Source organism: Neoarius graeffei, chromosome 28 (genome assembly GCF_027579695.1).
Source record: "Neoarius graeffei isolate fNeoGra1 chromosome 28, fNeoGra1.pri, whole genome shotgun sequence".
Classification (NCBI taxonomy): Eukaryota; Metazoa; Chordata; class Actinopteri; order Siluriformes; family Ariidae; genus Neoarius; species Neoarius graeffei.
The window spans coordinates 3,670,608-3,684,192 of record NC_083596.1 but is presented as its reverse complement, the minus strand read 5'-3'; the positions used below and the strand labels follow the sequence as shown (position 1 = coordinate 3,684,192).

The window sequence follows — 13,585 nt, the reverse complement described above, 5'->3', positions numbered from 1 at the left end:
AGTTCCTTTTTCTTTCTTTTCACCCATTTTTCTCGGACCTGCCTGGGTTCATCAGAAAGAAGAGACAGAAATTGCAGCTCTGAGAAAAAAAAACAAACAAACAACTGAATCGTGGTTTAGTTTGTGCCCTTTTTTTGTTTTGTAGTGAAAAGAAAAGAATTTCTGAACACCGAATTTCTTCTGAAATGTCTGACAGTTTTCTCCTCTCACACTTCCTGTGCTTCAAGAATAATGTCTGATGAGATGGTTAGAATTTCAAGGTAAAAAGGAATTATTTAAAAATATTAAATAAAATAAATTAGTATAATGTGGTTGTATTTAGGAACATTTCTCACTTTATTTATTTACTGTAAATTGAGCCTCAAATTTAATCCTAAATCACGTTATTTATCAGATCGGATACGATTCGGATTATAATTCCCAATCCGGCTCTTAAACTACATCCCATAATAATCCCTGGACACTGAATGTAATCCATTAAAAATTATCACGAGCAGAATTTTTTTTTTTCTCTCAGTCACGACTCCATGTTGCTGTTTTGCTCATCATCTTGTACAAAGGATGTGTAAAGAGACGAAGAGAAAGAGTGAAGTGGGAAAAGGGTAGAGAGAAGTAGAGAGGACAAGAGAGAAAGGGATCGAGAGAAACAGGATAAGAAAGATGGAGGAAAGAAGAAAGAATGGGAGAGAGAAGAAGAAGAAAGGGGGCATGAGAGCGAGAGAGAGATTGGAGAGGAAAGAGAGGAAAAGAAAGATGGAGGAACTGGAGAAGAGAAGAAAGCAAGAAAGAGCAAAATGAAAGACAGGTAGAATAAGAGACAAGGGAAGAGAAAATGAACAGATTTGGAAAGAGTGGAAAGACAGAGAGAAGGAGTGATGCGAGAGAAGATGAAAGGGATGGGGATGAATAAAAAAGGAAGATGAGGAGAAGAGCAGGAGAGGGGAAATGTATGATGGAGAGAGAGAAAGAGAAAGAGATAGGGAGGGATGGAGAGAGAGAACATCATAGACAGGTAAAGTGATATGAGAGGTGGGGAGGAAGGAAAGAAAGAAGGAAGGAAGAGAGAGAGAGCAGATTTGGATAGATTGAAAAGACAGATAGAGGGAAGAGAAGAGAAAAGTGAGGAGTAAGAAAATGAGAGCTTTGATGAAAGATGAAAGGAAAACAGATGAAAAGAGAGATGGAGAAAAGGGAGATAATAGCAGGACAGGGAAAAGTAGAGGATGAGAGAGAGGGGAGAGAGAGAATGTAAGGTCAGGAAGGAAGACAAGAAAAGGAGATGTAATGAGATGTGAGAAACAAAGATGGAGAGACAGAGAATGTGTGTGTGTGTGTGTGTGTGTGTGTGTGTGACAGAGAGAGAGAGAGAGAGAGAGAGAGAGAGAGAGAAAGAGAGAGAGAGAGCATATTTGGATAGAGTGAAAATTTAGAATGCTAGTGGGAAGAATGATTGTGAGTAAATAGTAAAAAAATAAATGCATGAAGGAAGATGAAAGGAGAGAGAGAAGAGAGAGAACAGATTTTGATAGATTGGAAAAAATAGATAGAGAGAAGGGAAGAGGAAAGGAGAAATGTGAGGAGTAAGAAAATGACATTTGATGACAGATAAAAAAATGATGAAAAAAGAGAGATAGGAAAGGGAGAGAAAAGCAGGACAGGGAGAAGAGGGGAGAGAGAGAAAGAGAGAGAGTATTTGGATAGCTTAAAAAGATAGAATGATAGCAGGAAGGATGATTGTAAGATAGTAAGAAAAAGATATGTGAGGGAAGATGAAAGGAGTGAAAAAGAAAAGGGACATAAAGAGAGAGAGAGAGAGAGAGAAAGAGAATAGCCCAAGTATATTTTCTTCATTGAGGAAAAAACGGATGATAAGCATTCCACGGCGAGAGCACAAACAGCTTCGGAGCAGATTTTATTTTTCCAAAGCAGAAATTCCGAAGAAACTGTGGACTCACACTCACCTATAAATTTTATATCGGGTCGTAAATCCTTGGCGGAATCTTTCCACGAAGGCGAGGTAGGCCTTACTGTGGTGGAAAGGGCCGCGGTCGGAGATGAGCCAGTCGAAGTGCTTGGGCACATGATGCTCGGCGGCCGAGGGATCCTGGCGCAAAGACTCAACTGTCAGACGGTCCCATAGAAACAGGAAGCAAGTGACCTCAATGACCCTCCAGTTCATGCTTTTCCTTCAGCCGCTCTCTGTTCATTCTCGCTCCATTCTATGGAGACCTGGAGGACAGGATGAGAGAGAGAGAGAGAGAGAGAGAGAGAGAGAGAGAAAAGAGGAATGGAGAGCGAAAGCAAGATCCAGAGAGCAAAATGAGGCAAAGATATATGAAGTAAAAAAGGAAACACAAAATGAGGAATGAGAGAGAAACAGAAGGAAGGAGAGGAAGAGAGATAAACATATATAGAGAGAAAGAGAAACAGAAAGAGAAGGCAAGGACAAGAAAAGGACAGAGAGAAAGAGACAGAGGTATAGGGAAAGACAGACAGAGAAGGATGGAGAGAGAGAGAGAGAGAGAGAGAGAGAGAGAGAGAGAGAGAAGGTGAAGTTGAGATGGAAGAGAGAAAGAAAGCAGGAGGGATGGAAAGAATGAGAGAGACAGAAAGAGGAGGACAGGAGAACAGGAAAAATGGATAAAAGGAGAGAAATAGACAGAGAGAGTGGACAGGAAGGATGGCAAAGGAGGAAGCAGAGAAAAGAGGAGTAGAGCGAAGGAGAGATCCAGAGAGCAAAAAGAGGCAAAGAGATATGCAGTAAAAAAGGAAAGACGAAATGAGGAATGGGAGAGAAACAGAAGGAAGGAGAGACAGAGAGATAAATATATAGAGAGATAGAGAAGGCGAGGATAAGAAATAAAGCAATGGAGAGAGAGAGAGATAGAGATTAGTGGTTTGAAAATGAAATTAAAGGTGTATTTAATGAAATCAGCGTTATTTCAGTCAACTTCACCTCTCAGCTCAGTGCCACCTCACGCCTCTTTACCCTCATCACCATCACTTCACTTTTTTTTATATTTGCCCTTTTCACAAATTAAGAAAATGTTAAATTAAACAAACACACCCTTGAAGTCACGCTCTCAGCTGCCTGCTTTCTCCTCTTTTTCTGTGCTCCATCCTAACAATTCCGGTGCCCTTTTCATGTCTGAGAGCCGATCAGAAGCGCAGACATGCACCATTCACGTTATTCCCGCTAATTAGTGGCGTGATAAGTTCACTCGAGGTTAAGAGGCGTGGCGATGACATGTTGTGACACGGAGTACGTGGACCGTCTCAGTGAGCCTAATTAACATCGAGCACGTATCAGCTCAGAGATCCGTCACGTTACCAGTACGTTTACGTTACTCCTCTTATACCACAGCAATTTACCAATGACTACACGTTCTCATTTATCATTACACTGCTGTGAAACGGAACTCACTCACATTATAGCAGCTTCAAACAGCTGTTCACTCATCAGTTCAAACATCTTTTCACAATAAAAAAGCTACATATCAAATAAAATCAAGTTTTTTCAAGTAGAAAATAATGCAAAGGGAAATCTGTTCATCACTGACTGCATGCACCACCGCAGTGTTGTGGAGTCACGGCTGTTTCAGTCAGAGAACTCAGGCGAGGTGGGTGTTTGCTGAGGTCTCAGTTTGGAATTCCAACTTGAATGACCTTTCCATTGCACTTTTCTATGTTGGGTTTTGGAGAGGAGGCTTTGCTGAGTTTTGAGCACACTGAATTGTGGTATAATAAGACAAAATAAAATGCAGCTTGCCATGTTACGGAGAAACAACAAAGAAGTGTCAACTCCTCTGTCCTGAAGAGATCAGAAAACTTAGTTATAGCTTTAATTCTGACTGTTACAAAGAGCTGACAATGGAGACTCCTTACAATAAAAATGGTAAATTACATGATTAGTATTCAATCAATCAATCAATCAATCAATCAATCAATCAATCAACCCACCAATTACTCAACCAACCAACCAACCAACCAACCCAACTAATTAATTAACTTAATTAATTAACTTAACCAATTAATCAACCAACCAACCAAACAAACAAACAAACAAACAAACAAACAAACAAACAAACAAACTACCAACCAGCAAATTAACCAATTAATCAACCAACCAATCCAACTACCAACCAGCCAATTAACCAATTTGTCAACCAATCAATTAATCAACCAACCAACCAATCAACCAACCAACCCAACTACCAACCAACCAATTAATCAATTCATCAACCATCCAATCAACCAATATACCAACCAACCCAACTACCAACCAGCCAATTAACCAATTTGTCAACCACCCAATCAACCAATTAATTAACCAACCAACCAACCAACCAACCAACCCAACTACCAACCAGCCAATTAACCAATTCATCAACCACCTAATCAGCCAACCAGCCAACCAAGTAATCAACCAACCAACCACCCAACCAACAGACCAACCAACCAAGCAACTAACCAACCAACCAACCAATTAATCAACCACCCAATCAATCAATCAATCAATCAATCAATCAATCAATCAATCAATCAATCAATCAACCAATTAACCAATTAGTCAACCATCTAATCAACTAACCAACCAACCAATTAATTAACCAACCACCCAATCAACCAAACATCAACCAACCAACCAATTAATCAACCACCCAATCAACCAACCAACCAATTAATCAATTAGTCAACCACCCAATCAACCAACCACCCAATCAACCAACCAACAACCAACAACCAATTAATCAGCCAACCAACCCAACTACCAACCAGCCAATTAAACAATTAGTCAACCACCCAATCAACCAACCAACCAATCAATCAACCAACTAGCCAACCAACCACCCAATCAACTAAACAACAGCCAAACAACCAATTAATCAACCAACCAACCAGCCAATTAATCAATTAGTCATCCACCCAATCAACCAACCAACCAACCAACCAACCAATTAATCAACCAACCAATTAATAAACCAGGCAACAAACCAACCCAACTAACAACCAACCAATTAACCAATTAATCAAGCCACACACCAACCAACCCACCCACCAACCCAACTACTTACCAGCCAATTAACCAATTAATCAACCAAACCATCAGCCAACCAACCAGCCAAATAATCAACCAACCAAACTAACAACCACCCAATTAACCAGCCAATCAACCAACACAGCAACCAACCAACCAACCAACCAACCAACCAACCAACCAACCAACCAACCCACCCAATTACTAACCAACCAACAAATTAATTCAACCAACCACCAACCCACCAATCCATACATAAATGCATCAGTAAAAAATAAACATTGCTTTGTAGCAAATTAAAATGAAATTAAATGAATAATGGCAGTGTGGTCAGCCTTTGGACTGCATCTCAAACCCTGACGTGTTTCTGTCGGTCGGCTTTCATAGATTCCTCTCCACTCTCTACATTCCTCAGCACCATTTTCTCTCATGCTCTGTTTTGGACTTTTGGACCTTTAGGTTCTATAAAATGGAAATTTAATAGAAGTTTTATTCTAAAACCAAATTATATACAGTAAGTATCTCTATTTGTATATTATGTGACTCTATTGTTCTGTATATAAAAAAATATATAAAATACAAAAGATTTTACCACACTGTCTAATCTAAAACTGTTAAACATTTTTGTTCTGATTTTTCTAATCTTTAAATAATTAAGTTTAGATTCACAGGCACGGTCAGGGTAAATCTTTGTATTAATAGTTAATAACTATATAGACTTGATTAATTGTGGTGTAGAAAATGGCCACCATCATTGAAATCATTCAAATCGCCATCTTTCTAAGTATCTTCTTTTCGACACTTGCATGGCACGAGAGCACTTTAACAAAAAGTCTTGTTCTCTTTTTCTCTCCTTCTTTATTAAACTGAGCGAAACACACACATGTGTCACGGCACTCTTTATTATCTCGCAGCCAGACGAATTGTGTCTTTGCTCAGTGATAAGCGTAATTACAGCCGAAAGTAGCTGCCTTACATTTAACTTTACCCTCCGGCTACAGACACTGTAACTTTCTTCTGCTGATATTTCAGTCAGAAATCTTTTTTTTTTCTTTTCCTCTGCAATATTAGACAATGAGAGACAATCCAGAAAAAGATTTATCTCACAAAAGGGATAACTGAAGATACATGAAACAAAGAGAAAATTAATCGACACTTTCAGCCAATCAGAATCCAGAATTCGTCAGTGCTGTAGCATTAAAGATGATTGTGAAGGACTTCATTTTATTACTCGATGGCATTTTCTATTAAATACAGATTAAATATCATTCCACTTGGCTTGTGTTTCATTTTTCTGAGTCACTCTGATTGCTGTAACGAGTATTTTTGGATGATGAATAACAACCTGAGACAGCCTTCGCAAATACGCAAACATCATGAATAATGTATATTCATGCAGCATGTCCTAAATTATGCATTTAATGGTATAATGGAGAAAAAATAAAGGCACCCATAAATAATGATGTCTCTGGGGGAAACCCCGGCACAAAAAAAAAATCTAATTTCCAAAAAGTTGGCCTCTTGTAATATTGTACTTCTTTAGAAGATGTTTAAAATTGTATTTGGCCTGCTCGGAGCAGCGTGGTGTAATTTAGGCGGGCACAGACAGTCATATAACAAGTATGTTTTCCTTCTGAGCTTTAATGAATAAAGATCTCCGGGCCAGACAGAGGCCCTGCTGCAATGACAAATATGCGGTAAAGGAATCTAATAAAGGAGCCCTTTCGGATAATTAGTTTAGACTTACTTGAAGTTGGCTGTCAGAAGGCAACCATGCATCATTTAATCGAAGCACATGGAGAAGAGAAGCATGGACAGATACCTCGAGGGATGGAACGTCAGCGTGGAACGTACTTCTAATGGAAATAATGTGAAATCTTGAATGAGAATGAAGATGGAGCCTGGATCATTTTCCCATCAGACTGGGAAAATCTTTTTGAACAGCACTTCATTATTCCTCACTTCATAACCATTCAGGAAGGTCAAGAGCTCAAACTCTAACTTCTTCTCTGAACAGGTATTGAGTTTTAATGCTTTGAAATTGAGTTTCTATTTATCCATGACGTGGTTTTAAAAATCATTAAAGGATACAAAAAGTTAAGGTTCATAAATTGTTTGAAGATTACAAAAGTTCATAACAAATTTACATTTTTTTAGCATTCATTCATTTTTTTTTAAGTGTGACACAATCAAACAAACGACACTTGTGCTGCATTACATGATGGCACACTCAAAAGAAAGCGCTATCCGCCGTCTTCTGCATACTCTGTTTCCGGTTGAGAGTATGCTGTGTGCATTCTGGTTGCCGCTTCTCACCAGAGCTTTTTATTTTATTTTATTTTTCCTTTCGGTTTTCTTTTTTGTGTCTGCGTAGTTTGATGTTTGTTTTTGTTTTTTGTTTGAGTGTTTTGTCCACCGGTTGTGGTGTAGCTCCGGACCCAGTTTTGGGCGTCAGTTCCCTCCAGGCCTTGGTTCACCATTGGTGATGTCCAATGCCGGGGTGGCCCTATATTTAGCCGGGACCATCCCCGGCCCAAACCATCAATGGTGGCCTGCTTGGAGCATGGGGAAAATAATTTTCACTAATTTTGGTCACTGATCTTATTCTTGCATTAATCATCAATTCAACTGCACTCTGCATTTTCACATGGCAGCCCAGACGCCGACAGCATCGCAGCAGATTAAATAGGCGCTACCAAATAAGGAAATTCTCCCCTCCCCTCTATTGCAGTTGGTTTGGTCCAAGACTCCTCCTCTGTATTGCGGGGAACTTAAACAACATTGGCGCGAAACAGCGCGTGTCAGTGATGGAGGGCAGAAAGAGGCCAGGTGGAACCGAAAGGGCGAAGCTTAAAAAAAGGAAGGAGGTGGCAGCAAAATGTGCCAAATTGACAGATATGTTCTCAAGACCAGCTGGTAGGTTACGAAAGATATGGAGTATGATAACCCTGTTTGTCGATTTTATCAGTCTATGCTAGGCCTATAATGTGTCGATAGTTTGCGATGTCAATTCAGATTTTTGATGTCATGTGAAATCTCGCAATTTACACTGTATAGATGTGGTGTATGTCTTAATTCTAAGAAGAACCGGACATTGCTTTACATCCCAGTTATTAACAATTTTAGATGAACAGGTCCCAAATGTGCTGTTGCGCGTTATTTCCTCATCCAGCCTATTTCATCTCGCTGTCACACCGTGCATTTCCACAGGTGTGCGCACATTGTGGTTATGAACACATAGGCCTAGAAGTCATATTTGATGTTAAATAATTGTTGTTAAATATATAACTTAGAAGAGGTGTATGCGTATGCCAATATTCTAAGCAGAATCGAACACTTGCTTTAGCCTACATTTCATTTAACCATTTTTGAGTTGCCTAATGCGCCCTCACGCTTTATCTGCCGGTTGCTGAGTACCCAGCATTGTTGATTTGCCATTATTTTCGAGGCGTATGCGGCATGTAATGCACAAGCATTGGCTCAAATGCACGCGAGAACCTATATTGTTAAAGTGAAATGAAGTGAAGTTTGAATTTAAACCAAATAAAAAGCATTGTGAAAGAACAGTTATTTGTTTTATCTTTTTTAATGTACTCAAATTCCTCCTCCATTTCAAAGTGGCCTGAATGTGAATTAAACTCCCGGACTGAAAACAGGGCCCACTCCGGCCCTGGTGATGCCTATGCTCCTCACTATGGATTGCAGTGAGCTCGTCACTCTTTTAACATCGGGGTTATCCAAAGCTCTATGTGGCAGTGCTTTTGTGCTTGGCACGGTGTTCTGACTGATGTTACCCGGCGGTGTCGCAGTGGCTGCACAGGCGGTGTAGGACTTTTCTTCATGCACCTTTTGGTAGGACTGTGGTAGCTACGCCATTGGAATGACATCCTGACCTTCTTTTGGTGGACTTTTTTTCCCCCTAATTGTAAAGAGACCTTGAGTATGAGAAAGGCGCTATATAAATTCAAATGATTATTATTATTATCATTATTACTTTCTCCCATGATTGGCTAGTATCACTGTGATTGACAGGGGAGAAAGAGTTTGCCCCTCCCACCCCACCCAGTGAGCATGATCAATTTTGCTCTTGCTGACTCACGTGACTCATAGACGTGATGGCTGTAGCCAGGATCATCAGGATTCAAACTCACAACCTCCCAACGATAGGGAAAATTCAAACGCTTTTTCTATCTACAAACATTTAGCAAAAAATAAGCGCGAGTTTCCTGTGAGAAGCTTTTCCCCTAAACCTCAGGCACGGCCACATGAACACTTGGATGTACAGAATGAAGTAAAACTAAGGGATAGGGTTAGAGTCAGAAAAATCATGAATGCAAAATACAGCTGAGACAACAACATGCTAGCAAATAAATGCTCCAAAGCCCCGCCCACACATGACTACTGTTGCTGAGTGGTGACCAAAGCCATTATGGTTTTGAAATTTTCATTAGTTTTTATTTTTATTTCATTGCTCAGTTGTTGTTGTTTTTCAGCTTATTTTTTTTTTCTGAGATTTACAAGTACGTAAGTATTTTTAATTTGTGATAGCAGTGCTGGCACAAACTCTTACTCTCACTCAGGATCTTTCTACTTTATTATTATTATTATTATTATTATTATTATTATTATTATCCTAACATTTCTTAGGATGCTATTTCTCCCGTAGTTTTCAACGAATCACCACCAAATTTCACATGAAGAATCCCTCTGGGCTGAATTACATTGCTATGCCTTTTGGTGCTGATCTGGATCACTGAACTGGAATGATCCATGAAAAACAGGATTTTTTTTTCCTCACTAAGCGTCATTCTGTATCTCTTACCGTTCCAGATCTGTAGTGTACGGTGACCAGGCGTCCCGGTTTGTAAGAGCTAGCACAAATCACTGTGACTTTAGTCACAGTCTCTATCTAGTTATTTTAATTTTATTTTGAGGAATTGACAGATTTTAGTTTAGGTTTTATTTTTTATTTAGCTTTAGTGTTAGTTTTAGTTTCTCAGATATTTTGCAGCAAGCATCTTCTTCTATTTCTTCTTCTTTGGAGTTTTACAGCAGATGACATTATATTACTGCCACCTTTTGGGATGAGCCTGTTACTGTTTTGAGGAGGAAACATAATGAAAATGAAAATGAGAACGAAGGTGATTTTTATAGTTTGTGTTGCATTGTTCATAATGGTTTTTATTTTTTGTTTGTTTATTTGTTTTTGAAAACTGTCATTTTTATTTTTTATTTCAGTTCACTTTTTTCACTTTTAGTTTTAGTCTTAGGGTTTTTTGTTTTGTTTTGTTTTTTTATCCAGCCACTGGGGGTGCATAAGCGTACTCTTGGTGCCGGTCCCAAGCCCGGATAAATTGGAGAGGGTTGCATCAGGAAGGGCATCCGGTGTAAAACTGTGCCAAATCTAACATGTGGAATGTGCATCAATGAGAATGGGGATGAGAGTGAAGATGCAAGGAATAGACGTAAAGAAAGTTGGTGAATTCAAGTACCTGGGGTCAACTGTGCAGGAAAATGGGGGCTGCGATAGTGAGGTGAGAAAGCGAGTGCAGGCAGGGTGGAGCAGTTGGAGAAGGATTTCGGGAGTCATTTATGATCGAAAAGTCCCAGCAAAAATGAAAGGTACGATGTATAAGACAGTAGTGAGAGCAGCTGTGATGTACGGATTGGAGACCGGACCCTTAACGAAGAGACAGGAGGCAAAGTTGGAGGTGGCGGAGTTGAGGATGTTAAGGTTTGTGATGGGAGGTTGAACAGGGTAAGGAACGAGCACATCAGAGGGACAGCACATGTGGAGAGCTTGGGAATGAAGCTAAGAGAGATGAGACTGAGATGGTATGGGCACATCCTGAGAAGAGATGCAGAGCATGTGGGAAGGAGAATGTTGAGGATGGAGCTGCCAGGCAAACGAAAATGAGGAAGGCCAAAGAGGAGATACATGGATTGTTTCAAGTGAAAATGTTTGTTTGAATGATTTACAGTTTGTAGAAAAGCTTTTGCACACCAAAGCTCCACCCACATTAAAGTGCAGCTCATTATCAAGGTCAAACTCTTCAATCCAAGGTGACTAATGTAGGTAGCTAATCAACTCTCTAACATTAAAAGGACGAGTCTTTTAGTACAAGTGTGTGAAAACACACAGTTTTCATTAGTACCAAAAAATGTACATGTACTTAAAAAATAGTTTCAATGACAATACCATTAGTGATGTGATAATAACTTTTCAGACATTTCTTTCTTTTAATGTCTTCAAAGCTTCTGATTATTAAAATAGTGAAGGTTATTCAGGAAAGTTAGTTCATAATGTTCATGTATAATATTATTTAAGTGCTTAAATAAAGGTCACAGCATATTTAAAGCTCTAAAATCAGCTGACATTTTTTTTTAGCTCATTTTCCTCCACACGTGAATGGATTATTTGGTGTAAACGTACCGGCTGTCCGAGATTTTAACCCCACGTGAACCTGTGAACTCTCAACCCCCATCACTAATGAGATGGCTCTCATGCGTGGGCTCTCAATCTGCCACACACACACACACACACACACATACATATATATACACAAACATACATATATATATATATATATATATATATATATATATATATATATATATATATATATATACACACACACACACAAAGCCAACATCATGGTCATTGTCTCTGAACAACTCTGAAACGCCTGGAGGAATTTAGAGCTATAACATCACACTCACACACACTAGAGATCTCCATCAGAGTGTGATTGCTCACCCAGGGGCATCACAGTGGATCTCCAATGTTCAGCTGTCACAGGAAACCAGAGATACACTCTTTTTAGAGCATTAACATGGAGCAGGCTGGTTTGGCAGCTTGCATTTTTCCAGGATAATTCCTCCATCCAAGGAGATGCCAACATCACAGAGCGTGTGTGTGTGTGTGTGTGTGTGTGTGTGTGTGTGTGTGTGTGTGCGAGAGAGAGAAAATGGGACATGGAGCTCAATGAACATCATCTGCAGTTTTATATAGGACAACACTGAAATAAATACAAGAAAGGGTCTCGGCAAAGAAAAAGTGGATGATTCATGTGGCTAATTTTTTGGATGTTATCACCTTGAACATATGCAAATGAGCTTTTTGTAGCTAGCTAGTGAAGTTAGTTGATTGTCTGCCATAACACATCAACTACACACATCAGTGATGACTAATAATCATTAGCAAGCAGAAACGCAACAGAGGAGAGTCAAAAACGGGAAATTAGCATCATGAGAAACTGAAAAGAGGTTTCCATGGAAACATAGTACTGATGAAATTATGCTGCAAGACTAACAACGTTTCTGTTGTCGCAAACAACACATGACTTGTTAGAAAAGATGTGCAGTGGATGTAAAAAGTGTACACACCCCGGTAAAATGAGAGGTTTTTCTGATGTAAAAAAAAAAAAAATGAGACCACGATAAATAATTTCAGAACTTTTCCCACCTTTAATGTGACCTATAACCTGTACAATTCAATTGAAAAACAAACAAATCTGTTAGGGGGAATGTACAAATGTACAATAAGCTGGTTGCATAAGTGTGCACACCCTTAAACTAATACTTTGTTGGAGCATCTTTTGATTTAATTACAGCATTCAGTCTTTTTGGGTCAGAGTCTATCAGCCTGCCACATCTAAAGCTGGCAATATTTGCCCACTCTTCCTTGCAAAAGCGCTCCAAATCTGCCAGATTGCAAGGGCATCTTTTGTGCCCTCTTCTGGTCACCCCACAGATTTTCAATTGGATTTAGGTCTGGGCTCTGGCTGGGCCATTCCAAAACTTTTTTGGGGTTGTTCTGCTGAAAGATGAAATTCCTCTTCATCTTCAGCGGCATGGTGGTGTAGTGGTTAGCGCTGTCGCCTCACAGCAAGAAGGTCCGGGTTCGAGCCCCGTGGCCGGCGAGGGCCTTTCTGTGCGGAGTTTGCATGTTCTCCCCGTGTCCACGTGGGTTTCCTCCGGGTGCTCCGGTTTCCCCCACAGTCCAAAGACATGCAGGTTAGGTTAACTGGTGACTCTAAATTGAGCGTAGGTGTGAATGTGAGTGTGAATGGTTGTCTGTGTCTATGTGTCAGCCCTGTGATGACCTGGCGACTTGTCCAGGGTGTACCCCGCCTTTCACCCGTAGTCAGCTGGGATAGGCTCCAGCTTGCCTGTGACCCTGTAGAACAGGATAAAGCGGCTACAGATAATGAGATGAGATGAGATCTTCAGTTTTCTAGCAGACACCTGAAGGTTTTGGGCCAAAACTGGCTGGTATTTAGAACTGTTCATAATTCCCTTCACCTTGACTAAAGCCCCTGTTCCAGCTGAAGAAAAACAACCCCAAAACATGATGCTGCCACCACCATGCTTCACTGTGGGTATGGTGTTCTTTTGGTGATGCGCAGTGTTGTTTTTGCGCCAAACATACCTTTTGGAATTGTAGCCAAAAGTTCAATCTTGGTTTCATCAGACCATAACACATTTTCCCACATGCTTTTGGGAGACTTGATGTATTATTTTTTTGCAAAATTTAGTCAGGCCTGG

At 39.9% G+C, this 13,585-nt stretch overlaps 1 protein-coding gene across 1 annotated transcript in view; it reads right to left on the bottom strand.

Moving 5' to 3' along the window:
* brinp1 (bone morphogenetic protein/retinoic acid inducible neural-specific 1) overlaps positions 1-13,585 on the bottom strand; it is a 225,344-nt gene that overhangs the window by 168,109 nt on the left and 43,650 nt on the right. The window contains exon 2 of the mRNA XM_060912379.1: positions 1,962-2,229. Coding sequence (XP_060768362.1) covers positions 1,962-2,179 — 218 coding nt within the window. The 5' untranslated portion in view covers positions 2,180-2,229. The remainder of the gene's footprint in view (positions 1-1,961; positions 2,230-13,585) is intronic.